This window comes from Aythya ferina, assembly GCF_964211825.1.
Source record: "Aythya ferina genome assembly, chromosome: 26".
Lineage (NCBI taxonomy): Eukaryota > Metazoa > Chordata > Aves > Anseriformes > Anatidae > Aythya > Aythya ferina.
The window spans coordinates 3,239,517-3,265,472 of NC_140324.1; the positions used below are offsets into that span (position 1 = coordinate 3,239,517).

The 25,956-nt window shown below is 61.3% G+C and overlaps 1 protein-coding gene across 7 annotated transcripts; it reads right to left on the bottom strand.

The window, feature by feature from the left end:
• Positions 1-1,921: 1,921 nt before the first annotated feature.
• Positions 1,922-24,298, bottom strand: ZBTB7A (zinc finger and BTB domain containing 7A). 7 transcript variants are annotated; one of them, XM_084498728.1, is made up of 5 exons: positions 23,132-23,148; positions 15,194-15,317; positions 14,759-15,111; positions 9,596-10,813; positions 1,922-7,046 (listed from the first exon to the last, which is right to left on the bottom strand). In XM_084498728.1, exons 3-5 carry the CDS (start codon positions 14,848-14,850, stop codon positions 6,599-6,601), a joined length of 1,758 nt encoding a protein of 585 aa, XP_084354854.1. In that variant the 5' UTR covers positions 14,851-15,111; positions 15,194-15,317; positions 23,132-23,148; the 3' UTR covers positions 1,922-6,598. The 7 variants fall into 7 exon arrangements, with proteins under 7 accessions (XP_084354854.1, XP_084354855.1, XP_084354853.1 ...); XM_084498729.1 differs by lacking the exon at positions 15,194-15,317 and having other exon boundaries at positions 23,132-23,191; XM_084498727.1 differs by lacking the exon at positions 23,132-23,148 and having other exon boundaries at positions 15,194-17,223.
• Positions 24,299-25,956: the final 1,658 nt, after the last annotated feature.

Below are 25,956 nucleotides of genomic sequence, written 5' to 3' on the forward strand. Positions count from 1 at the left end.
GGGCTTAATCCCTGCGGTGGGAGGGGGGGGGCAGCGGGGCTGCATTTGCCCGATTAAGCCGCCGTTTTGCTTCAGAAGGCCATGGGGGGGGCCTTAATAGACCCTGCCCTATTAATTTTATTTTTTTTTTCTGCCGCTAATTGTCCCCGACGTCCCTAATGAATATCGCGGATCCCAGGTGTTAAGTGGCATTAGGGCGTCTCGCTAAGAAAGACGACTTGGCCACCTAATCCCGGGGGATTAAACCCCCAAAGCTCGTAGCGGCCTCGAAAACTAGGAAGCTTATGACACAAACTTAGTCTTATAATGCCGGCGATGCCCCCCCCCGAGTGGGGTGGGGGTCCCGGGGACCCCATGGGGGTGTCCGGAGGTTTGGGGCTGTGTGGGGACAGGCGTGAGCCTGGGGGGGAGGTGTCGGCCCCAAAACCGTTCGACCACCCCCGAACCTGCCTCAGTTTCCCCATTTTCAGCCCGTTGTGGTTCCTGCAGCCCCCCCCCTGCCCCGAAGGCCCCTTAAATCGTGGCCATCTGCGTGCCGGGGCTGGGGGGGGGACACCGGGGTTTGCCCCAGCCCTAATCTGCACACAAAAATCGGGATTACGGCCCTGGCCCTCGCACCTCGGCGGCGCCGCAAGCGGCTTAGAGGGGGCAAATCGGCCCTAAGGCAATCAGCGGGGATGGGGGGCACCGGGGGGGGGCAAACAGGGGGGACGGGGCTGCCTCACATCCCTCCCCCCCAACCCAAACCAGCTCAGGGAGCACCTGCCTAATCTTAACCCCCCCCCCAAAAAAAAAAAAGCATAAAATAGCCTCAAAATAGAGGATCTCTCCTCCCTCCCCCCAAAAAACAACCAACCAACCAACCAACCAAAAAAAACATAGCCTCAAAACAGAGGATCTCCCCCCCCCAACCAAAACCGTTAAATAGACTCAAAATAGAGGATCTCCCCCTCCAAGCAAAAAACAAAAAACCAACCATAAAATAGCCTCAAAATAGAGGATCTCCCCCCCAAAAAAACAAAAACAAAAACAAAAAAACATAAAATAACCTCAAATAGCCTCAAAATAGAGGAACACCCCAATAAAAAAAAAAAAAAAAAAACATAAAATAGTCTCAAATAGCTTCAAAATAGAGGATCTCCCCCCCCCCCCCCCCCCCCCGAAAAAGCAAACCATAAAATAGCCTCAAAATAAAGGACCCCCCCCCCCGTGGCTGTTGCCCCCGACAAGCGTTTCTGCCTCCCAAGAAGACCAAGCGGCTGCGTGCGTATTTTTAATATATATTTTATTTTTTTAAAGCCCCCCCCAAAAGTGCATTTTTTATTATTTTATTTTTTTTTTTCTCGTCTCCCACACGTTTTATAAAGAGCTATCAAAGTTACAATCTATGGAATGTCTTTTCTGTGCTTTTCTCACCTCGCTCGTTACCCAGATACCACAAAAAGTAGTTGAACACATAAAACCGATGAACCTTTGCGAGTGCTTTTATAAGAAGAGAAACCTCTTGTTTTTTGTTTTTTGTTTTTTTTTTAATAGATTATATATAAAGACGCAGAGAAAAAAAAAAAAAAAAGAAAAAGAAAAAAAAATTAAAATAAAAATTGTGGCCCCATCTCGAATCTCCTCTCTGCCTCCTGGCACCAAATCGCTTTAGTTCCTGGGCTCGGGCTCACGCGTGCCCCACCTGCCCCAGAACAAATCGGCTCTCGGGGTGTGTGTATATATATATATAATTTTTGGAAAACTGAATTTTGCTGCAGCATTTTTGCTGCTCGTCCCGAGCAGCCCCCACCCCCCAAAAAAAAACACCCCCACCCCACCCCGCCGACCCTCCCGGCTCCGAAAGCTCGGTCCTGTGATGTGGGAACTGCTCTTTTTTTTTATTTTTTTTTAAAGTGTTCCTCTTTATTTAAATAAAAACTTTCATAATAACTCGAAAATATAAATAGATAGATATATAGATAGATATTTTTTAAATAGTCGAATCAGGCCTCGGGAGCGCTATGGGGGGGGGGGGAACATGACCCTGGGGCTGGGGCGCCGGCACTGGGAGTGGGGGGCTGAAGGAGAAGGGGGGGGGCTGAGCCCTTTTCCTGGGGGGGGGGGATTCCCCTTCACGCTGCCTGAGCCCCCCCTGGCCCAGCTGAGGGTGGGGGGACGATCCCTGCACTGCTGGGGACCCCCCCCCCAGCCCCATTGCTGTGGGGCCTGAGCCCCTGCGCTGGTGCCATGGGGGGGGGGGGGGGGGATGCAGCATCTTTAAAAGAGGGGGGGGAAGGAGCCCAAAGCTGGGGTGCCCCCCCCCTTCATACCCCCCATACCTGGCAGGGGGTGAAGCCAGTGCAGGACCCCCCCCCCTGCAACTGCTGACCCCAAACGAGCCATAGACCCCCCCAGCTTTGGGGCCAGGGCTCGCTGCCATCTGTGCCCCCCCCGGCCCCATTGCCCTGGCCTGTTTTTTTTTTTTTTTTCCTCTTCTGTACCAAAAAAAAAAAAAGAAAACCAGGCAGAAATCTTTTTTTTTCTTTTTAAACTTTCCTTTTTTTTTTTTTTTACTGTGTCAGTTTGATTTCTGGAGCTCTTTGCTTTTTTTGCTTTTTTTTTTTTTTTTTTTTAGGCTCTATTTTTTTATTTTTTCCTCTCATTTCCTTTTTTTTTTTTTTTTCCTGAAACGTCGTAACTCAGCAGTATCTTTGGCAACACTTTATCACAACCTGAATTGAAAAAAATAATAATAATAATAAATGACAACAATGACAACAAATCGGTGCTTATATACAGAATACGATCGGGGGGGAGGGGGGGGGCTGCAGGCGCTTGGATTTTCCTCCGTGTCCCTCGCACGGCTCGGGGGGGTTAAGGCGTGGGACCCCCCCAGCCGAGACGGGCACAGATTGCTCCTGGGTCGGCCGGGGGAGGTCGTTTTTTTATTTTCTCCTTTTTTTTTTTTCAATTTTCGTGTGTATTTTTTTTTTAGTGCAAACTCAAACTTGTGCTAAAGTGTTGCCAGCAAACGGGGGGGCGTCCGTCCGGCGGCGCGGGAGAGGCCACGGGGGGGGGGCGGTTAGTGTCCGGCGGGGACATCGCGGGCTGGGGACGCGCTCTCCACGGGGAATCCTGAGACTAATTCTCTCTTTCTCTTTCTTTTTTTTTTCCTTATTTTTTTTTCCTTTTTCCTTTTTTTTTGCTGTCCACCTTCGGTGGCAGGGGAGGAAAAGGGCGCTGGGTTTTCCTTCCAAGGTGGCCGGGGGAGAAACACCAAGCTTCCAAAATGCTCCTTTGGGGCTGGGGAGGGAGGAAAAGGAGAAGAGAGGCGATGGGGGGGGGGGGGGGGACAGAGAAGAGGAGGAGAAGTAACACAAACTAGAAAAGAAAATACCACAACGTTGATTACAAGAAAGAACCTCAAGTAACTGTCTATTTACAAGTCCACGCTAGGTTTTGTTTTTTTTGCATATGCCAGAGTTAGCCAGTGCTCAGCAGAGGTTCGGCCCCAGAAAGGGCCCTGGGACCCGCCCCCGTCCCCAAGGCACTCACTGACACATGGGGACGGGGGACAGGGCCCCGTGCCGGGGGGGGACACGGTGCTGCAAGGCGAGGGGCTTGGCACCAGCCTCCGGGGAGGGCGGGCGGCGGGGGCAGGCACGGGGTTTATCTGCGGCGCCCAGGCGGGGCCCCCAAACAGAGATAGGGGACGAGGGACTCCCAGGGCCCCCTAAATTGGCTCGGGGTGGGCTGCGGGCAGGGGGGGGCGGAGGATGGGGCTGGGTGCGAGGGTGGTGGCAGAGGGCACGCAGAACTGGCCCCATAGGACAAGGCCTCACAGCTCTGGCCCCGTGGGACCAGGCCCCAAAGCACTGACCCCATGGGACCAGGCCCCACAGATCCGGCCCCATAGCTCCAGCCCCAAGGGACCAGGCCCTGCAGCACTGACTCCATGGGACTGGGCCCAAAGCACCGACCCCATGGGAACAGGCCCCAAAGCACCGACCCCATGGGACCAGGCCCCAAAGCACCGACCCCACACCACAGAGCTGGGTCCGCGGGCACAACCAGGCCAGGGACAGGAGACACGTCTGGAGAAGCACTGGCTATGAAACATTTAACAATTTTTATCGTTTTCTTGTTTTTTAAAAAAAAGAGAAGGGCGTGGGGGGGGGGGAGAAATGAACAATACACGAAAACAAAACAAAAACCATGATTCCTGCCTAAAATTCAAGCTTCCGTTTTTTTGTGAAGTGCAACGACTTCTGAGGGTCTATTTTCAGGGCATGTCACAGAACCTAATTAGCATCGTTCCTCACATTGGACACCTTTCGGCTTTTATTACTCCATGAAATATACCTTGGATTCTGCCTACGTGTTTTTTTTTTTAAATATATATATATATATACACATTTTTCTTACAAAAATAAATTTAGGATTTTTAATAATATTTTTTTTCCGTAGAAGTTGGTTTTGACTTGTAAACATCTTTTGCTTTTGCTTTTTAAATTAAGATAAAGTGATCTCAAAGTACCCGTTCCATCGCAAAGTGCTAAGACTTCTTTGTTTTTGTTTTTTTTTTTTATTTTTTTATAATAGTTTTTTATTTTTATTGCTTTTTTCTGCATTAAATAAACATCCATCTCTCCCCCACCCCATCACTCAAGCCCTCCCCCCATCACACACTCCCCTCTCACTCCCTCTCCAAAATACATTCGGCCAAACCTGCTCTTGCTTTGAAAGTTAAAAAACAAACACCGAAAAGGGAAAAAAAAAAAAAAAAAAAAAAAAAAATCTAAAAAGTGCTTTCAAAATAAAAGGACTAAAATCTCTTTTTTTCAAAAAATGTGCATTTAGAAAACAGGTGACCGGCTGAAAGGTGCCTCTGCTATCGCCCTCTGCTAACCCGGGGGGGGGGGATGCGCATGGCGCACCCCGGCCTCTGCTCTGAGGCCGTAAATCGCCTCCATCCCGGGGCGGGGGGGGGGACCGGGGTCGGTCGGCTTTTTTGGGGGCCCCCTGCCTGCTCCCACAGCCTCGGCGTGGCACCGAGGAAGAGGAGGGCAGCCTCCCAAAAACCCCAAAACCACGTTTGGGGTGGCCATGGCCTGAGGGGCTGGGTGGCGCTCGGTGACCGGTGACCGTACGGTGACGGTGACCATACGGGGACCGTACGGTGACAACGGGGACCGTATGGTGACGGTGCCCGACGGGTGACGGTGCCCGACGGGTGACGGTGCCGCCGAGCACACCGCCGGTGTCCAGCCCCGGCCGCGCAGCCTTAAAGCCGCAAACCGCCGCGGCCGGCGCTTGGCTTCGCCCCTCCCAGCTCCTCCTGCCAAAAGCCTCCTTCCCCTTTAAGGGAGTCCTCAAATAACCTTTTTTAAAAGGAATCTGCCATTTTTAGGCGCTTTCTGGGCGTGCGGGAACACTGCTGGCTCTGACCGAGTGCCTAAAAATATGGGACGGGGACGGGGACGGGGGGGGGTGGCGGTGACCCCCAGCCCCCAGCTTCGCCTTGGTGGGCGCACGGCACAGCCCCGGTGCCGGGGCCGGGCCCTATTCCTGAGGGGTCCCCGGGCACCGAGGGGGGGTTTTGGCTGCACCCACACCACGGCCCCGCGGCGAGCCGTGGGTGCCGCGAGCGGGGAGAGGCCTCAGCAGCGCCTGCTGGGGTCTGGGGGTGGGGGTGGAGCAGAGTTTGGGTCCAGGAGCCAACAAAAACACCCTGGGGAAGAGGGGGGGGCGAGGTGGAGATCCTGTAGGGCCTGGCCCAGCAAAAAAAAAAACAACTCCCCGATGGCAGAAAAACGCCGTTTGGGCCTGGTGGCCCCGTCCGCGGCCGGCTGTGGGCCTAGGGTGAGCGCCAGGGCCGGCGGCACCACCAGGTGCAGCCACACGCTCACGGCCCCAAACCCGGGTTTGGGACGGGGCCGACGCACACCCAGTGCTGTGAGCGACCCTACAAACCCCTGCTGGGGCAGCCGGGCGATTCTGCCACCGAGCCCTGCCTGCGGCTCCGCTCACCACCAGGCACTGGCGGATGGGTGCCGCAGCGGGGCCGGGCGGCAGGGCCCCACTCCCTACCCCAAAACACGATCCCGATCCCGATCCCAGGACGTCAGCACCTGAGCACCCCGCGTGGAGCTTTGAGCTTTGCAAAAACAGAGGCGAGAAGGCCGGGCCCGCTCCTTCCCAGCCCTCCGAGGCACCGCGTGTACCGCCCGCCCTGAAAGAGCCCTTCAACTCTTACCATTTTTTCTATGTTTTTTTTTTTTTAAATAGATATCTCTCTGAAATAATTTCTTTTTTTTTTTTTTTAACGTGTGTTTGGACACAAAATAAAGCTTTGGATTTACATGGAAGCTCCTTTCCATGCAACAGAGCCGCTCTCCATCCCCGCCCCACGCTTCCTAGCGTCTGCCTTTCCACGAAAAGGTCCTTGGCTACGGAGGGATCCTCGGGGGAGCCCTGGTTACGATGGGAAGATTGGAAACATAATATATATATATATTTCATTTTTTTTTTAAAAAAAGGGAGAGAAACATCTTTTAAAGAGAAAAATCGGAGGAAAAAGTACTAACTAGATTTTGTGACACTTTCTGTTTTTGGTTTAGGAGAGTCCTTGCGTGTTGCCCTCGGACGACCCTCCTGCTACATTCAATCCTGGCGCTTCATTATTAGAACTATCTTCAAAGTGCTGCTCTTGGCCGTTCCTCTGCACGGTGTCCTCTGATTCTTGACTCTCCCCCCCGGCTTGAAAGCTTCCGTCTTCGGGGTTCCCTGTGGGGGTGGGCAGCCCCCCGGCATCTCTCACCCGGGGCTTGCGGCCCCTCCGGGACGGGATGCCGTTGCACCCATCTTTTTTAAGGTGCCTGTGCAAGTGGTCAGAGCGGACGAAAGTCTTGAAGCAGCTGTCACACTGATAGGGCCGCAGGCCAGTGTGCACGCGCATGTGGTTCTTCAAGTCGTAGTTGTGAGCAAAAGCGGCTCCGCACTGCTGGCACAAGTAAGGTTTCTCCCCTGTGTGTTTCCTCATGTGAACCTTCAGCTTGTCCTGCCTGCGTGGGAGAGAAAGGACAGGGGGCAGGTCAGCGAGGGGGGCCAGCAGGCCGAGGGCTGCGCTCCACCGTCCTCCTCCTCCTCCTCCTCCTCCTCCTCCTCGTGCCCGGCGTTGGCGTTGCTCTCCCTCTCCATCACGGCGGTGGCGGCCCAAATCCAGCCTCCACCTGCACCCCGGGGCAGGCAGCAGCCCCTCGGCGAGGCAGGAGGCACTGGGAGGCACTGGGAGGCACTGGGAGGCACCGGGAGGCACCGGAGCTGCGTTGGTCCGAGCGAAGCCGCCTGCCCCGTGCCTACGAGGAGGGCTCCGGCGCGGCTCCGGCAGCGCCCGCGTTACAAAAACCCGAGGCATTGAGGGTGCTGGCAGCGGGTGGGTTGGGTGCCGGGGAGGCAGAGCAGCTCGCTTTGGGATGGAGAGAATCAGAGGCGAAGCGTGCGGCAGGACAGCGCAGGCGAGCAGCGAGGCTGGGGGCGAGGGGACCCCGCGTGCGGCCCCGCCACGAGGGGGTTTGAGGCAGCTCCCCGTGGGGCTGGAAACGCGGCCGTCCTCAGAACAAACTATGTGGTTTGCAGCACGTTGCAATGGATTTTTTTTTTTTTAAATAAGTTTAATTTGTATAAAACCGTTCTGCCTTTCTTTCATGGAAGATTATTTGAGCGACTCCGCTGCTCCTCCCCGTCCGAGGGCAGAGGAACCAGGAAGCAAAGCAAGCAAAAATCAGCACAAAGCTGAGGGCCGGGAGGGGAAGCAGGCAGGGGGGGTCGGATCCTCACCCTGATCCACCACCCCCTGTCCCGCCCGGTCCCTCCCAGCCCAGCCTTGTGCCCGTGTCCCACGAGGGACAAGGCAAACGAGCCCGGCACAGCGGCAAGAAGCGAGCTGATGCGATTTGGGGCAGATCACTGAGCCTGGCCTGACTCAGCGCCGGGGCTGGGAGCGGTCCCGGCAGCAGCTCAGCGGAGCGAGGAGAGGAATGGGGTGGATGCTGAAGGGCCCCGAGGCCGGAGGCAGCCGGGGTTACCCCGAGCAGGGCTCTGACGTGGCCGAATGCAGGCCTCGAGAAATCAGGGGGGTGGGAGGACGTTTGGAAATAACACGGCCCCGGCGCGTTATGAAACAGTTCAACGCCAGGCTGGGCTACGGACGAGGCTTCCATCCAGATCCCGGCTTCGAAGGAGAAAAGCCCCCCACGGGCTGGGTGGGAGCGGGGTGCAGGCAGGAGCCGCGCAGCAAAGCAGGAAGCGAACGAGGTGGCCTCATCTCAAACTCCTCCACCTCCGAAACCAAACCAAACCCAAAAAAAAACCCAGCTCCAGCCCAACCTCTGCTCCTCCCCGCCTCCAGCAGCAGGCAGGGCCCTGACGGCAACGCCGCGAAGCCGGGGCAGGGGAACACACACCCCACAGCACCTCGGACCCCAAAGGGGTTTGGGGCCGCGTTCTGTGCCGGGACGTGGGGCACACGAAGCGGGGGCAGCCCCCACGGGCAGATCCAGCAGGGAGGTGCTGCCCGGACAGGGCCGTGCCGGGGGGGCTGGCACCCTGCCCCCGGCATTATCGGCATTCCTCAGCTATCGGACGCGGGTCCCGTGCTGCCTGGGTGCGGCCCCGAGCGAGGTTTTTGGGGTGCAGGGGGATCGGGGGGCGGCTTGCGGGGCTCGGGAGGGTTTCAGCATGCAGGAAGCAGGCGGCAGGGCTGGGGGGGCGTTGGCTCCTTGGCCAGGCAGCCCACGCGATCTGCGATCTGCGATCTGCCTCCCGGCGCTGCGAGGAGGAGGAGGAGGAGGAGGAGGAGCAGGAGGCCGGGTGGGACACGAGGCTGTGCCGCAAGGCTCGGCTGAACGTGGAGCAGAGGAAGCCCAACAATGTCCCCCTTTTTCTCCGGCATTCCTTCCCGTGGCCCAGGGGGAGAGCGGAGAATGGCGGAGGAGAAGCGGCAGCGAGGCGGAGGCCCCCGGGGAGCCGCAGCGAGCTCGGGGCAGGAGCTGAGGGCGGCAGCGGCTCCGCTCGCCTCGCCGCGAGGACGCGGACGGCGTGGGGGATCAGCCTGTTCCCAACCGCCTGGCACGGCCCCCGGCCACGGATGTTTCCATCATCAGACGGAGCCGTTCCTACGCCGCTTTCCAAGCCTCGCCTCGCTCCCTGGCTCCGCGGCCAGGACCGAGCACTGCAGCCACGAGAACGCAGAGGGTGCAGCTCCGGCTCAGCCACCGCGTTGCTTGGTGTCTGCAGAAGCCCGGGCCCGGGCAGGTTTCCAGCAGAGGTCAGCAATTTGGGACACCTGAAAGGGGCTCCCCGAGTCGGTAAGGGAACTGGGTGTTAAGACCCGGCCCCTTAAGCCCCCCAAATTGCTCATTTTGTGCAAAACGCCGGCCTTCACACACAAATCACCTGCTAGGACACAAATCGGTCCCCGCGGGCGAGCGGTCGAAATAAAACCACAGAACCCCGTGGGCTGGGAAGGACCTTCAGGATCACTCAAGCCCAAGCAGCAGACCGCACGAGGCCGGCCCCGCGCTCCGTGCCGGGGCTCCTGCCCGCTCCTTACCTGGTGAATCGGACCTTGCAGATGTCGCACTCGTAGGGCTTCTCGCCGGTGTGGGTGCGGATGTGGCGCGGCAGCTTGCCAGCCCCCTGGATCACCTTTTCACAGATGGGGCACTTTTGGAATGCTTTCGCCCTGATCTTCTTCTCCACCTTCTGGGACCAGGACGGGTAGACGTCGCCCTCGTTCGAACTGCTGAAGTATTTCAAGTAATAATCCATCACCCCATCGTCGTCCTTTCGGTCGTCCTCCCCCAGCTGCTGTCTCCCCACGGAGTTGATCATTTGCTGCAGCAGGGCGCTGGCGGCCAGGCCGTCCACCTCCCGCGCGTCGTCCTCCGTGTCTGCTCCGGTGGCCACGAAGCCGGGGGAGTCGCCGGGCTCCTGCTGGTCCAGGGGGCCCCCCGAGGTCACCTCCTCTTCTCCCGGCGTGGGCAGGCCGCGGCTGCTGTAATGTCCGTTCTGAGAGGGTGAATACAGGGAGCCGGGGGCCGCCACCGCCGCCGCCTCGTCCTCTTCTCTGTCCAGCCACATGGCCGGGTTGCTGTCGGGATCACAGTCATTCGCCTTTGGTCTTTCGTTTAGGGGGGCTTGCGAGTAGAAGTCCATGCCGTTGCAGTCCGGCTCCTCCTCTTCCTCTTGGCCTCGGAAGTTCAGTCTCTGAAGGTCTCTCAACTCTGAGTTGGTCCACGGAAAGCTGCCTTGGTGGCCGTTGACGGGGTTGCTCTGGAAGAACTCCAGGTACTCTTTTGCTCTGAGATGGTTCCTCTGATCAATTTGATCTACTATATCCATCTGGTCATTTTTGGCCAGAATCTTCCTGTCCAGGAGATCCGTGCAAACATCCCTTACCGCCGGGATCTCCAGCAGTTTGGCGGCGTTGAGGATGTCGCTGACGTTCGAAGTGCTGACGGTAAGGGTCGCGGTGTAGGCGAACTCCAGCAGGGCCGACAAGGCGTCCGCGCTCACAAAGTCTATCTCATACACGTTTTGCTGGTCCACCACTAACCCTGAGGTGAAGAGCTTCTTGAAGTACTGGCTGCACGCCGCCAGGACGGAGCGGTGGGTGGGGAACTCCTGGCCTTCCACCAAGATGACAACGTCACACAGCAGCCCATTGTTCCTCTGCTCGTTCAGGCTGCTCAGGATGTCGCTGCTGTGGTCGGGGAACGGGATCCCTATGGGGCCGTCCACGCCGCCCGCCATCTCCGATGCGAAGGAGCTGCGGGGAGAAGAGAGGGAAGGCGGTGAGCCACGAGGGACGCGATTCTCCGGGGACGTTTGCCGAGCTCCCAACCCCTGGGTACCAAATATCTGCACGTCTCAGCCTCGCCTGCTGCCCTGCCAGCTACCTGGGACAGGCGTGGAAGGAGGAGGAGGAGCAGCCCCTGTGTACCCAAGCTGGTCGGCCACACCTGGACCGAGCCACGAGCGAGCCTGGTGCTGGGTTTCAGCCTTGCTGGTGGCCCCGGACCAATGCTCGGTGCTGCCACAAGCACTTCGTGGCCCCACAAGCTCAGCAGGAAAACATTTGCCAAACTCATTTGCCACCCCCCTGCTGCCAGCCGGTAATCGTGGGGGAAACCTCTCCCCCTCAGCCCTGCAGCTCCGCGCACAGCTCGCAGCACCTCGGGTGCCCACGGCCCCGCTGCACCAGTGCCCGTCCCGTAGGGCAGCGGGGGCGTTGAACAAACCCCACAAAAGCCCCATGGGGGCAGGGGGAGCGTGGAAACCTGCATCTGACCACTCTGGGAAGCCTCAGCAGGCGCTGGTGGGGTGCTGGGAACTCGGCCCCACAACGTGCCCGGCTCAGGAGTGCTTCAGCAGGAGCCACAGCTCCTTCTAGCACTAGGGTTGGTTTGGAAAAAGAGGCAAAATCAAAACGAAAACGTCACTGCCGGTGCCGTGGCGTGGCAAAAGGGGATCTGCTTGGTTAAACGCGTCCTCCCTTCGGAGGCTGAAAACCCCAAAGCGAAGCCAGCAGCCAGGGGCTCGCTCGCCCCCACCCCAAGGGGTGCTCTCCCCATCGGCGAGCTACCGGCCGCGGGGCCAGGCTCAGCAGGGCCAAACCTGCCCAAATCCCAGCCCCAAACCAGCCCCTGGCCTCCTCCCAGCCCCTAATCTCCTCCCAGCCCCAGCCTTCCCTGCTGTGAGATGGGCGCAGCGCCCTTCTCCTCCCTCCTCCTCGGGGTGGAGGTGCTGCCCGCTGCAGAGGGACGCGCACAAAACCTCCTTTTTTTAAAAACTTTATTAACTCGAGGGAAAAAAAGGAACATTGGCTCGTTTTGTAAAGAGGAGGAGCAGGAGGAGGCCACGTGCACCTCTCCCGTCCCCTTTTCCACACCTCCACCCTGGCTCGGGGGCAGCACCGAGCGGTCCTCGTAGAGGAACCAGCAGAGGGCAAAGGAGCAGAGCTAAGCTCTGGGGGGGAAATAAATAAATCAATAACCTTCCACGAAACACCAATTTGAAGTGAAACCCTCAGTATTTAACAGCAATGCTTAAACCAGCCTTTAAGCTCTCTGGAGCCCCGTTGTGCTCACGTGCTGGGGGTCAGGGCTGGATTTGTCCCGCAGCCCCTGGAGGTCCTGCCCGTAACACCGAGCACAGCAGCACCCCTCTCACCCCACGTCCCACCCAAAACAGCAGGATTTCAGCTCAACGCTCGTAGTTGATGGGTTTTTAAGATGAATTTGTCCAGGAAGAAGGGCCAGGAGGCCCAGCAGCGCATGCACCGGCTCCAGGCACGACCTTGGGCAAGGTCCCCCAGTCTCCCCCACGGGGTCCAGGCCCCGTTCCCCTCCTCCCCTCCGGACCTGATGCTTTTGGGAAGCTTCCCCCCCCCCTCAGCTCCCTGAGGAGAATTTGAGCTGCACGAAGCATTTTGAAGCTGCAGGCGCTAATCTCGCCGGCAGCCGAGCCGCACCGCCTGCACAGCCGGGCTTTGTCAGCCCCCAGGGACGAGAAGGGACCAAGGGGAGGGGGGGGTGGGAGTGTAGGAGGGAGCCAGGCCACGCGAGGTGACCCCCCCCAGGCCGGGGGGGGGGGGCCAGGACAATCGTCCGGACAGTGTGGGAACGGCTGCGGGGTCATGAGACCGCCGAGGGCTGGCATGGCGAGCCGTGCGGCTCCGCGGGCTCATTCTCCTCGCACAACACGCCCTTTGTGCGGCTCCTCGGCGGCTCGGATCCACGGCGGCCCAGACGGCGAGGGGGCAAGAGCAAGGAGAGGCACGGGGGAGGCACCGGGAGCCTCCCCGGGGACGGTCTCCGGGCCTCGGCACCGGGCTGAGCCTGGGCTGGAGGCCGGCAGGAGAAGCGGCGCGGTGCTGCCTCCTCCGGGGGCCGGGGAGCCGGGTGGGGAAGCTGTGTGCATGGGATGGCTCCAGGGATTTGTAATGAGATACGGGAAAGCCTTCACCTATGGAGGTTTAAAAAAAAAAAAAAAAAAAACACAAAGAAACCCAACAAAGCAGCAAAAATAAATAAATAAATAAATAACAAACGCCGGCTTGCAGCAGGAGCAGGGTTGGGTGAAGTGTGCCTGCGAAGGAGCTCCTGATGGAGAGAGAGGTGGCCAGTGCCAAAAGCTGCTGGCTGGTCCCTCCGAACGAGGCCTGACCGGGCCACCAAGGGGGAGCTCCGACTGCTGACCCCGATCTCCCAGGCAGCTCTTTTCTCTCCGTCCACCCCTGACGTGCCTACAAAGCATCACCCGCCTGCTGGCCTAGACTGAGCGTCTCCGCAGGGTTGCAAAGACGCCACATTTCACCCCAAAGCGGCTGCATTTCAGCCGCTAGGAAGCTGCCCTCGCATATAACTCGCAGCAGCTGAAAGGGTGCTGGCAGCTTGAAATATGGGCAGGCTCCAAGAGAAGGAGCCCCCCCAGCCTCCCTGGGCAGCCTGTCCCAGCGCTCCGGCACCCTCCCCGGGAAGAAGTTCTTTGGCGTGTTGGTGCGGAACTGCCTGGGCTCCATTTGGTGGCCACTGCCCCTTGTCCTGTCCCCACAGAGCCCTGAGAAGAGGTTGGCCATGTCCCTCTGTCTGCCACCCCTCAGCTCTTTCCAGACACTGCTCAGATCCCCTCTCAGCCTTCTCTTCCCAAGGCTGCCCAGCCCCAGCTCTCTCAGCCTCTCCTCCCAGGGGAGATGCTCCAGGCCCCGGCTCCTCTTTGTGGCCTCCGCTGGGCTCTCTCCAGGAGCTCCCTGGCCTTGTTGTGCCGCCCCCCGAGCTCCAGGTGAGGCCGGAGCAGGGCAGAGCAGAGGGGGAACCAGGGCACAGTGCTGCCTCATGGCCAACCTGTCATCCCCCAGGTCCTTCTCTTCAGAGCTCCTCTCCAGCAGGCCGTCCCCCAGCCTGTCCCGATCCCTGCGGTTTTTCCTTCCCAGCCTCAGGCCTCCCCCCTGGCTCTCCCAAACCTCATCTCCTTACTCTCCGAGCGCGCCTCGAGTGGCAGCCCTACAGCAGCAGCTCTGGGACCCGACGTTTCCATTCAGATGAGGCGGCCACGGGGAGATGGGATCGCAACCAGAAGCGCTGACGAGACGCTGCTTAATTACTGTTTTCCTCCCAACCTCGGTGGCGTTTGGCTGCTCCTGCTCCTTCGCAGTTATTTGCGACGGGACGAGAAGCGGCGCATGAGGGCTCCCAGGTAGGCAAATCCCAGGCGTCAGCTCACGCACACCGGGTCAGCCAGGAACAGCAAACGGCAGCACCCTGCTCCTCACCTGGACGGGTCCCAAATTTCCTGACAACAACAGGGCTCTCCCCGCCCGCCGAGGTGCCACCCACCCCGACAAGGAAATTCAGCAACCCCGTTCGGGGCAGAAAGGGAAAATTACCAGTGCCTGATCCGGCGAGCACGAGGTGAAACGGCTGCGGGGCGCCACGCTGCCCAATCCCCCAGGCATGGTTTTGGGGGAAAATAGCTGCGTTTCGGGTTCGGCACGCAGTATTTGGCCGCTTGCAGCCCAACGCAGCCAAGGCCGAGGAGCGGCCGTGCCCAATTTCTCGGGGGAAACGCCCGCGTTAGGCTATCAGGGCAAGGGCAGACCCTGCAGCAGCACTGCTGCACGCTGGGAAGAAATTATTAAACCAATGATGCTATGAAAAAGAAGAAAAAGGGGTTTGCTGCCCAAGGCCCAAACGTTATCCCATCCCTCACTCACCACCAACGGGAGGGACGAGCATTTTTTCTTCCATTTCTATTTAGGGAGCAATCCTCCCGGCTCCCCCTTCCTTCCTCCAGCCGTGGGGACATGTCCCCGAGCGGGGAAATCAATCCCTGGAGATCAAAACCGGCCCGAAAAGGTGGGACGGGGGCAGGCAGGAGGGAAGGAGGGCGTTCTGCCTGCCTGGGGGAAGCCGCCGCTGCAGCTCCTCCGTGCTGCCATTAAAATTCAACTGCTCTCCGAAAGGAATGCGCTGCCGGCGGTTTGGTGCCAAACTATCCAAATTATGTGGACCTGCCGAGCAGATGCATGTTCTCGAGGCGAAGACCCTGCACATCGGCAGGAGCGAACTGCATGGTTAAAAAAAAAAAAAAAGGAAATAAAACAAAACTGCACCGCCGTGTTTTTTTTTTTTTTCCCCTCTCTACCCACCATTTTGGTAACGCGGCAGGAAGAAAACTTTCACGTTCAGCAGGTAACGCAGCCAAACGGGGCAAAACAAGAGTGAATTCAGCTTTCTGCTATCTTAACTGGACATCACATCTGGGGCGAAGCACTGGAGGAGACATATGACATGACCGTGATCATGCAGCTATTGAAGGAGAGGGCGGAAGCCGTGTCCTGCACGGATCTGTGGCCGCTCCATGGACAATGTTGGCTCTGTGTCCCGCAGCCAGGATCCCCTGCAGCCCCCCAGGATTCCCCTTCTGGAGGCTCTGAGCTCTGGGAAGCCTCTCACGCCCCGGCTCTCAACACAGGGGCTCGCTCACCGCAGCCTGAATCGATGGATTCACGCCGTGAAGGCTGCTCTGAGAAACGAGACCGCATCAGGCGGCTCCCGAATGGGTGCAGGGCTCCAAAAATCACACGGCAGGACCACGGCACCACCCCGCAGGGCCCAGGGTTTTGTTCTGGTCCTTCCAGCCATGGTGGAGCTCTCCGGTCATCCTGCTTCGGTCTCAAACCGAGCACGGTGCAATGGCAAAACCAACCCAGCTGCACAAGGTGGAAGGAAAGCAGCCCCAAACCCTCCAGACACGTCGGCCACCGGTCCTTGGGCGCAGAGCATGGAGGAATCTCCTCTTCCATGGCATCCACGGGGAAGCAACACCTTCCGTACCACGCCACGGAAACACAACTGCCTCTGGAGCAGGCCGAGCTCATACGGGGAAGGAGAATTCCCCATCCTGCCGAGGGAGCTCTGCTGGGAAGAGGCCGTGGTCATCGCCCTGGGCTGGCATCGAGCCCTCCTCAGACCCTCAGTGAGCAACGTGGGGACTTGAATGACCACAAAAAAATAGAGAGCCTTGATTTTAATTCCCGTTACAATTAATTCCCAGAAGGGGCAGATCCGCGGAGCCCTCCCCGGCCGCCAGTCAGCCATTTCCTAGCTGGGGATCGGCTGCATCCTGTGCTCCCTCCCAGCCTGCGTGGGGCTGGCAGATTCGGCAGAGCATCTGAACTGCTCTGGAGCCGTATCCGAGCCGGGATTGAGTCCCATCACAGCGTTTGGGGGCTTTGGGGTGAGACACGGAGCCGTGGTGCTACGGGGGGGCAGCCAGCGGAGCCCCCCCCAGCTCGGAGGGGACGTGGCACGCTGCCCAGCAGCTCCCGGCCAGGCAGGTTTGGGGTGTAATTCATCAACCCCCGGCCACCTCAGGCAAATTACGGCAGCTGACTGAAGGGATCCCAAGAGGCTGATTTACATTTACACCTCAGCTCCTTCAGAAGCTCCTCGGGATGCAAAACTCCCCCCCCCGCCGTGTCAGCAGCGGCAAGAAGAGGAGCAGGACTCGACCAAGAGGAGCAGGACCTCAGGAAGGCGCCTCGGGCACCTACCAGCAGGGCAGGGGACAGGATGGAGCAGGGAGAGGATTGCTGCCCTGCTTGGAGCTGGGGGCTGTGTTAACAAGACGTCCGAAGTCTGGGATTCCTCGTTGTGCTCAGGATGCTGCTACAGGGCGCATCGGGAAGGCTGGCTGCTCCTCCTCTCGGTTTTCCCAAAACTGCTTGAATTCGGGTGCTTTTCACGCGATGCCCAGCAGAGGAAGGACGTGCCAGAGGCTTTTTCCCCGTCACGTGGGCCAGGGAAGGACGAGTGCCTCTGAGGACAGGGATAAACCGCTCGCCTCCACGCCGAAGCCAGGCTCCAGCCAGCGAAACGACCCCTCGGCAATCCCAGCCCTGCTGCTCCCGCTCCCCCTCTGCCACAAGGCACAGCCCTGACACGAGGAGCTGCGAGAATTACACCCAAAAGGGACAGGCACCGGCAGCAGCTCCCTGCACAGGGCCCATAACCACAAACGGGGTGCAAAAAGGGCAGGGAGCTCCTGGAGAGAGCCCAGCGGAGGCCACAAAGAGGAGCCGGGGCCTGGAGCATCTCCCCTGGGAGGAGAGGCTGAGAGAGCTGGGGCTGGGCAGCCTTGGGAAGAGAAGGCTGAGAGGGGATCTGAGCAGTGTCTGGAAATAGCTGAGGTGTTTCAGACAGAGGGACATGGCCAACCTCTTCTCAGGGCTCTGTGGGGACAGGACAAGGGGCAGTGGCCACCAAATGGAGCCCAGGCAGTTCCGCACCAACACGCCAAAGAACTTCTTCCCGGGGAGGGTGCCGGAGCGCTGGGACAGGCTGCCCAGGGAGGCTGGGGGGGCTCCTTCTCTGCAGATCTTCAAGGCCCGTCTGGACGCCTCCCTGGGCAGCCTGCTCTGGGGAACTGCTTTGGCAGGGGGTTGGGCCCGGGGAGCTCTGAGGGCCCTGCCAGCCCCTACAGTTCGGTGATATCCCAAACGCTCTGCAGCAGTAAACGCCCAGCATCTCTCAGGACACGGCTTCCCCTTCCCCGTAGCCCCAGCAGCCCCCACCTCTCTCCCCCCACCAGCACGGACACGGGAGGGATGCCCAAGCCCCACACTCAGCCACGCCACGGATCTCGGCCGTCTACAAAGAGGAAAGGATTTCCTTCCAGGGCACGACTCGGCCTCCAAGCACAAGGGGAAGTTCGGTTTCCGTCGCAGCATCGGCCACCAGCGAAAACCAGGAGCCACAACAGGCCCCGGCACACAGCGGGGTCTGTCCCCATATTCCCAGGCCGTGTCCCTCATCCTTCCCCAAGGCTTTTAGGGCACGCGGGGAAGAGCCTCCTGCCTCTTCGGGCACGGTCCCCGACCCACCGGGCTGTTGGCGGCAAAAATGGCTGCGACACCGCGGCCACACGAAAACTTCTCGTTGCAAGGTTCGCTGTAACTGGCTGCTCCACCCAGACCTCCTTGCCAATTTGCTCCTTTGTCATCAGAGCCCGCATTTAATCCGGCAGGAATGTGCCTCGATTCGAGCCCGGGTGGCAGCAGAGCGGAGGCCCGAGCCCATCGAGCCTCCAGAGTTTGGGTCGGTTTGGTGCTGGAAGCCTCCAGCGCCGCGGGGAGCTGCCAACACCAACACCCCCCGGGCTGAGCCCCTCTCATCCTCCTGAAAGCCTCAGAAGGGGGAAAAAAAAATTAAAAAAAAAAAACCACAAATTTGTTTCAATCCTGCCAGAAGGAGCAGCCTTCGCCCGGCAGCTCAGCACGGGCAGCAGAGGAAGGTTGCTGAGCCCCATAAACCTGCAGGCACCGGGTTCTGCGCGGAAAGGAACTGCCAGGATTTCGGAGAGGCGACCTGCAGCCCCTCCGCCAGCTGTAAGCAGCAGAAAACTCAACACAGGGAAACAAAACAGCCCCCGGCCGAGCATGATGAGATGAGGGACACCAGGCGAAACCAAGGGGTCGGGTTTTGTCACCTCCCCTTGTGGGGCCGAATCCTGCCCCGCTCCCTGACGGCGCTCCCAGCCCCTCGCCTGCTGCCCTTTGGGGTCCCCCCCCTGCCAAAAGCCTCCCCTTTTGGGGCATTTCCTGAGCTCCATCGAGCACCAGCAGAAAAGGGCAGGGGATTAAAAACGTGCCCCGCACCGCGCAGCCTTCCCCTTCCCTCGGCACACGAGGAGGGCGCGCAGGGAGGGAGCGCGGCGGCGCCGGGTGCTGCCTGTCGAGGCAGGAGGCTGCAAGCCCGCGGTCGCCGCCCGCCCGGCTGCGTGTCGGGGAGGCAAAACAAACACCGAGAGCTCTGCTCGCTGCTTCCCAGTCACATCTGCTTACTGGTTCCCAGTGGGAAAGGGGTAGGTGCACGGCCCGGGAAGGAAATGTCACGCTGGGTGGCAGCGAGGGCAGCTTCAGGGTGACAGCAACGGGTGGTGCAGGAATTGGGAGTGCAGCACGTGAAGGACTCGGGGTGTCAGCACCCCAAAAAGGAACGGGGACTCCTTTGGGGGGTGCGCAGCACGAGGAAAACCACCCCAAAAGCTCACGAGAGAAGAGGACGCCCAGCAGAGCCCCGAGCGGAGCGCTGCTTCCCAAGTCCCTGCACACAGGGGGGGGGACAGGGGGGTCCCCACGCTGCTCCTGAGCAGCAGCAAAAGCGTTTGAGGGGTTGCTCCGTGGCCAGGAGCCGCCATGCCAGGGGAGCTGCCGCTCCTCTCCCCGCCATGGCCTTGGCTCCCACCTGTGGCCCCGGGGCAGCGCGCGGCCGTTTCCAGTTTCTCACACCCCGTCACTCTCGTTGAGGTCGGCGATCCCGGCCGTTTCCTTCCACCTGCGGCCCGCAGGGAGGGTTTTTTGCCCTCCCCTCCCGCAGCAGGGGGACGGGGACGGGAGCTGGGATGACTTCGCGCCCGTTCGTGCTGGGAAAGCTGCGCCCGGGGAGCCGGTGACAGCAGGAAACTGAAACCGTGCACGGGGGGTGGGGGGAAGATGATACGGCCCGGGGGTGCTGCAGGAGAAGCCGACGTCCCCGGGTCGGGGCCCTGTGGGGGACCCCGGTGCCCGCTGACCCCGCTGGGTGCCACCCCGAGGTGCCAGCAGGGCTCATCCAGGCACTGAGCGGGGGAAGCACCAGTCAGCTCCGCATCAAGGGGTCCCGGGATGGGGTAGGGGTGCTCCTCTTCCTCCTTTCTTCCTCCCCTTTCCCCAGGTTTTGCTCACGGAGAAGTTTTTAAGTTCGGGATTGCAGCCGAGGTCGGGACTGGTCGGGAGCGCGGCGAGGAGCACCTGCCCGCTGCTTCAACCAGGAGTGGTGGGAGGAGGAGGAGGAATCCTCACCCAGCATCCCGAGACTGGGGGAAAAAACCCTCAAGCGTGGGTTTTAAATCGAGATAAGACCACAGCTCCCAAGCGTTCAGGCTCTGTGTGAAGCACCGAGGAGGAATTTCGCAGGCCCAGGCTCCCCAACACCACCGCAGACCCAGCACCGGGCTTCGGGTCGCCGTGCCCAGAGACGAGCACGACCCCCTCAGCGATCGGTGCCCTGTGCCAAAATCCGGATTTTTACGGCCGGGAAAGAGCCACGATTCTCAATTCTGCTTTAAAAATCCCCAAACAGGAGCGCACCCCGCACGTTGGCCGTGCCCAGCGCCTTCCAACCACCTCACGGAGCCCACGACACGGCTGAGGATCGGCAGCCCCGGCACCACCACGCACGCAGCAGCAGCAGCAAATTACAGAAAACCCAACAAATAAATCCCGGGCACCGAGCATCCGCGGCTCGGCAGGCACCGAAGGGCCGCTCGCATTCACCACCGGCTTCATTAAGAGCTCTCTCGCCTTGCAAAACCCTCCCCCGAATTACAAACGTAATTAAGGCTCGGTGGAAAAATCCCACCGTGCCATCCCCGCTCGGGCTGTGCCTCCCCGGGACAAGCCTAAACAGGGGCCAGGCCGCATACGAAACGAGGCCGGCTCCTCTCTAACGAGCACCCGGCTCCTCTCTAACGAGCCGCTCGGTTCCTAGCACCCTTTTTTTTTTTTTTTTAATGCTTCGAGACAAACCGGGCAGCACCCAGCGGGGCCCGGCCCCCTTCCTGGGCAGCCCCCAAAACCTCCCAGGTGAAGTTTTGGCCCAGAAAGGCGAGGGTAAAAATATTAATTAATAACTAACAGTAAAAAAAAAAAAAAAAAAAGGCGGTTTGTCGGAGTTAGGGGATGACCTTTTAGCTCCATCACCGCGCTTGTCAGGCTGGGAGCTCTGCGGAGCGCTTCGGGGATAAGTTGTGGTGGCGACAGCCGGGACGAGGAGGGGAACGGGGCCGATTCGGAACCAAAACGGGCAGCAAAACCCTCGCCACGAGCAGAAAACCTCCCGCTGCTCCCCGAGCCACGGGGACCGCGGGGCAGGGACGGGAGCGCTCCGAGCGGCACCGAAACGCGTTGAGGACGGGGATGGGGAGCCCGACGGCACGGCCCCGCAGCCGGGTTTGACACACACAGGAAGCTCCGGGGACAACGCAAACCCCAAAGCTGCTCCTCCCAGGCAGCCAAAGCTGGCCCCAAATCCCCCCTCCGGCCCCAAATCACGGGCACCCCACAATCTATCGGGGACCCCGCCATCCCCCCCGGGGCTGCCCGCAGCACCTCGAGCACCGGAGCTTCAAAAAACCGCCCCCCCTTTGTGTGTCCGTCCCCCCCCCCCCCCCAAACTCACACGGAGAGGGGACAGCGAGGACAAGGACGCTCCGAAACCCTGCTGCCACGCAGCCCCCCCCCACACACACACCACACACACTTCCCAGTGACCCCCCGGGCTCAGCGGTGACGTTACGGGGCGAGGCGAGCGGCTGTGCTCCCCCCACCCCCCCCCCCCCCGCAAGGGGCTGAGGTTGGCCCCCCCCCAGCTGGGGGTGGGCAGCTCGCTTATCGCCGCCAGCCGCCGCCGCCGCTCCCCTCCCCGCCGCGGGGTGGGTGTCGGAGGGAGAGGGGGGGGGGGGGGGTTTAGGGTGTGGGGGGGGGAGTGGAAAAACCCCACGAAACCAAAGCCGGGGAGAACTGAGCTCAGCGCCCCCCCACCACCACCACCGTGTTATGCAACCCCCGTGGGGCCAGGGAGGCAGGTCGGGGGGGGGGGGGGGGGGAGCGTGGGGATGAGGTTGGGGTGCGAGGAAATGGGGGGGGGAAGCCTTTATCACGGGGTGGGGGGGGGAATGGGGAGCTGGGGGTGACGGGCAGCATGGGGGGGGCACAGGGTGAAAGGAGGGGACATGGGGGGGACACACACACGGGGGGGGGACACGGAGAGCACGGGGGGGGCCATGGGGTGAAGGGGGTGACGCTGGGGGGGGGACATGGGGAGCGCATATGGGGTAAAGGGGGGGACACGCGGAGCTGGGGGGTGACAGGGAGCGGGGGGGGGGACACACGGAGAGCTGGGGGGGGGACATGAGCGAAGGGGGGGGGCACATGGGGTAAAGGGGGGGCACAGGGAGCTGGGGGGTGACCGAAACCGGGAGAGGGAAGACGAGGAGCAAAGGGGGGGGGACACACGGCGAGCTGGGGGTGACAGGGACCGAGGAGGGGGGGGGAGCACAAACGGGGGGGGGTCCCGCAGCCCCCCCACCCCCCCCGCCAGCCTCTCTGGCCTAGGCCCAGCCCCGGGGGGACCCCACCCAGCGCCGGGTCCCGTCCCCCCCCCGCTCCCCCCCCTCTCTCTCTCTCGCTGCTGCCGCCCCGTGTCCCCCCCCCGCGCCCGCCCCCCCCCGGCCCCGCGGGGCCCGCAGGGAGCCTTGGCCGGGCGCCACGACCCCACCCCTTCCCCGGGCCGCGCCGCGCTGTGGAGGCCAATGGGGGAGGACGGGGGGGGGGGGCCACGGGGAGGGGGGGGGGGGCGCCGGGGCGAGGCCCAGCACCCCGAGACCCCCCCTCAAGGGTCCGGCTTCGATCGGGTTCCACACGCGGGGGGGTTTTGGGGGGGTCCCGGAGGGGTTTTGGGGGGGTTTCGGGGGGGTCCCGGGGGTCGCCCCGCGCGCGGCCCGCCCGCCATTGGGGCCCGGCCGGGCCGGGCTGTGGTGGTGGTGGTGGTGGTGGCGGCGGAGGGCGGGGCCGGCGGGCCCGGAGGGCGCGCCCCGATTGGCCCCGCCCGCTGCCCATCACCGCGCCGCCCACTCGCAACCCGCGCCGGGGCGGGGGGGGGGGACGGCGGGGAAGCGCGGGGCCCGCCGGGAAGTGTAGTCCGCGCCCCCTCCGCACCTGCAGGAGGCTGGGGGCAGCGCGGACTACAACTCCCAGCAGCCCCCTCCCCGCGCGCAACCCCCCCACACACACTCCCCTTTCCCCCCCCCACCTCAGGGCCCTTCCCCCCCCACGACCCCCCCCCCCCTTTAAGTACAACGTATGCACGAGGGGGGGGGGCGAGAAAACGAAGGTGGCGGTGAGGGGGGGGCACAAACACCCCCCCCACCCCCTTAAAACCCCCTTAAAACCCCCCTAAAACCCCTTAAACCCCCCCCAAAACCCCCCTCATGCCCCCCCCATACTCCCTATTTCCCCCCCCCCAGCCCCCATCCCGGGCCGTACCGTGCCGGAGCGGAGCAGCGGGGGCCGGGAGGGGCCGAACGGGGCCGAGCCGAGCCGGGCCGGGCCGGGCCGAGCCGTGCGGGCGGAGCAGGGGCTGTGGCCGCCCCGCGGGAGCTGCTCGCCGAGGCCCCGTATGCGGCTCCTTCCTGCTCCGGCCGGGGCCGCCCCGCTCTTAAAGGGGCCGCGCCCCCGCCCCCCCCCCCCCCCACCTCACCTCCCCTCCCCGCGCCGCCCCCCCCCCCCCTCCCACTCCCCTCCACCCCCGAGAAATCGCCGCAGCCCGGGGGGCGGCCGCTCCAGCCCCTGAGGGAGGGGGGGTTGTGGGGGGGTATAGGGGGGGTTATGGGGTGTGGGGGGGCTGTGGGGGTGGCCCCGTGTTTGTGTTTGTGCCCCCCCCCCCCCCCCCTCAGACGCACGCGCGGGCACAGCGCGGCCCCGCGCCTGGCACCTCCGGGCCCCCCCCCCACCCCGTGTCCCCCCCGCACCCCTCGGGGTCCCCCCGTGTCCCCCAGTGTCCCCCCCATGTCCCTCAGTGTCCCCCTTCCCTTATGTCCCCTCCTGGCCCCCCCCTTTCCTCTGTCCCCTCCTGCCCCCCCCATACCCCCCAGTGTCCCCCCCCGTGTCCCCCCTTCCTCCATCCCCCCTGTCCCCCCCTTCCTGTGTCCCCTCAGTGTCCCCTCCTGTCCCCCCCTTCCTCTGTATCACCCCCAGTGTCCCCCCCCCCGAGTTCCCCCTTCTGTACCCCCCCCGTGTCCCCTTCCTGTGTCCCCTCCTGCCCCCCCCTTCCTCTGGCCCCTCAGCGTCCCCTCCTTACCCCCCCTTCCTGTGTGTCCCCCATAATGTCCCCCCTAGTGTCCCCTCTTATCCCTGTGTCCCCCCCAGTGTCCCCTCCTGTCCCCCCGTCACCCCCCAGCATCCCCTTTTGCCCCCCCTTCCTCTGTCCCCTCAGCACCCCCCCAGTGTCCCCCCCGAGTTCCCCTTTTCCTGTGTCCCCCCCAACATCCCCTCCTGCACCCCCCCATGTCCCCTCCTGCCCCCCCCTCCCTATATCCCCCCGTCACAGCAGAACCAGCCCCCGTGACCCCCCCAAACACCCCAAATTGGGGGACAAAAGCAGCGTCCCCTCCCCCCCCCCCAGCACCCACCATTAGGCTCCAGGGTGAACGGCCCCGGGCCCTGCTCCTGCAGCCGGGCTGGGCCCCGGGCACCTGCTCCTGGGCCGGGCAAAATCGTGGGGAAAATCGTCAATTAAAGGAAAAAAAAAATATACGTTCTACAGGATACGCTATATTTTTTTCTTAATCTATTTTTTAAATCAATTAAGAAAAAAAAACAAAAAAACAAAAAAACAAAAAAAAAAACAGAAGTCGCTGGTAACCCCACCACAGCCCCCGCTGCTCCTGGGGGGCCTTGGAGCCCCCCCTTCCCTCCCCAGCTCAGCCCCACCACGATTTCCTTTTTCTTTTTCCACCCCTTTTTTTCCTCTTTTAAACAACCAAATTCAAGAATTTCTCCCTTAAACAACCAAATTAAAGGTTTTTTCCCTTAAATAACCACACGCATCTTGGGGGGGGGGGCAGCGAGGGCTCCACACGGGGCCCCTGCACCCCCCCACCCACTAAAAGTCAAGGTGGGGGGGGGACAAACACCGCAGGGGCTTTTAGGGGAACTCAGCCTCGCTGACCCCATTTTGCAGATGGGGAAACTGAGGCAGCGCCGGGTGAAACAGGGCTGGGAACGGGCACCGAGGGGGGCCCGGACCCCAAATACACGCACGGGGAAGGGGCCTGGGGGCTGCAGGAGGGGGGGCCCAGGTGCTGCCCCCCCCCCAGCAGCTGCACCCCACAGCGGGCCCCACCACGTGCCGACGGCCGCCCACTGCTTTCGTTTTCCCCCGCCGCAGCCCAGGGCGGGCCCCAGCGCCCCCGCCCAGAGCCGAAGGCCAAGAGGCAGCCCCCAGCCCCCCCCCCCCAAAAAAACAAAGCCCCCCCCCGAGGGTGGGGGGTACCCCAAAATCACCTGCTGGGGGTACCCGGCACCATCGCCACCTCTGGGGAGGGCCCCGAAACTTTTCCTCCTGCCCCCCCCCCCCGCACACGGGGACCCTGCGGGGGGGGGCTGGGGGGGCTCCCCCTGGGTCCAGCCCCATCCGCACAAACCCTAAAGCTGGGGGACCCCAAAGGGACAGGAGGAGCGAAGCCACCCCCTGGCAGAGCGGGGCCCAAATTTCTGCACCCCACAGGGGGAGGAAAAGGCCTGAAAAGGGGAACTGGTGTCCCCCCCCCCCATCATGCCCCCCCCCCGAAGTTTTGCAGAGCCGAGGTGTTCCGCAGGTGCTCAAATCCGAGCCAGATTTAACCCAGGGCTCCCCCCTCTCCTTCTTCTCACCCTAAATAGTTTTTTAAAAAATTATAATTTTTAAAAAATTATAATTTTTAAACCACCCCCCCCGGGCACTCAGCAGCCCCGGAGGGGGATTTGCGCTCCCTCGGCACCCGCAGCCCCCGGGGGTGGTGCCGGGATCACTTCACGATCTGCTCCCGGCAGGAGCTCGGCCACGCAGGGGTTAAAACCCTTCAAAAACACTAAAGGAGGAAAAAAAAATACTGTTAAGTGTAAAGTGCCCTTTATTTATTACTTCCACGATGAAAATATCGATTTTTTTTGTTAATTGCACCAACAGGTTCTTGATGTGCTCTCCCCGTCCAAAACCCCAAACCGAAGCGAAATGACCTGAAAATATCCCAAAGATTTGTGAGCTGTCCCCGTGCTTAAATAAGGGACAAAAAGAGGGGGGCAAGCGCCCGGCCCGCCCCACGTCCCCC

Excerpts from the sequence above, each read along its gene's own strand:
- ZBTB7A (XM_084498729.1), bottom strand. The coding sequence starts at position 14,850 with ATGTCCCCACGGCTGGAGGAAGGAAGGGGGAGCCGGGAGGATTGCTCC. Across the intron at positions 10,814-14,758 it reads GCTCGTCCCTCCCGTTGGTG|CTCCTTCGCATCGGAGATGG; the intron begins GTGAGTGAGGGA and ends TTCTCCCCGCAG. Across the intron at positions 7,047-9,595 it reads TGCAAGGTCCGATTCACCAG|GCAGGACAAGCTGAAGGTTC; the intron begins GTAAGGAGCGGG and ends TCTCCCACGCAG.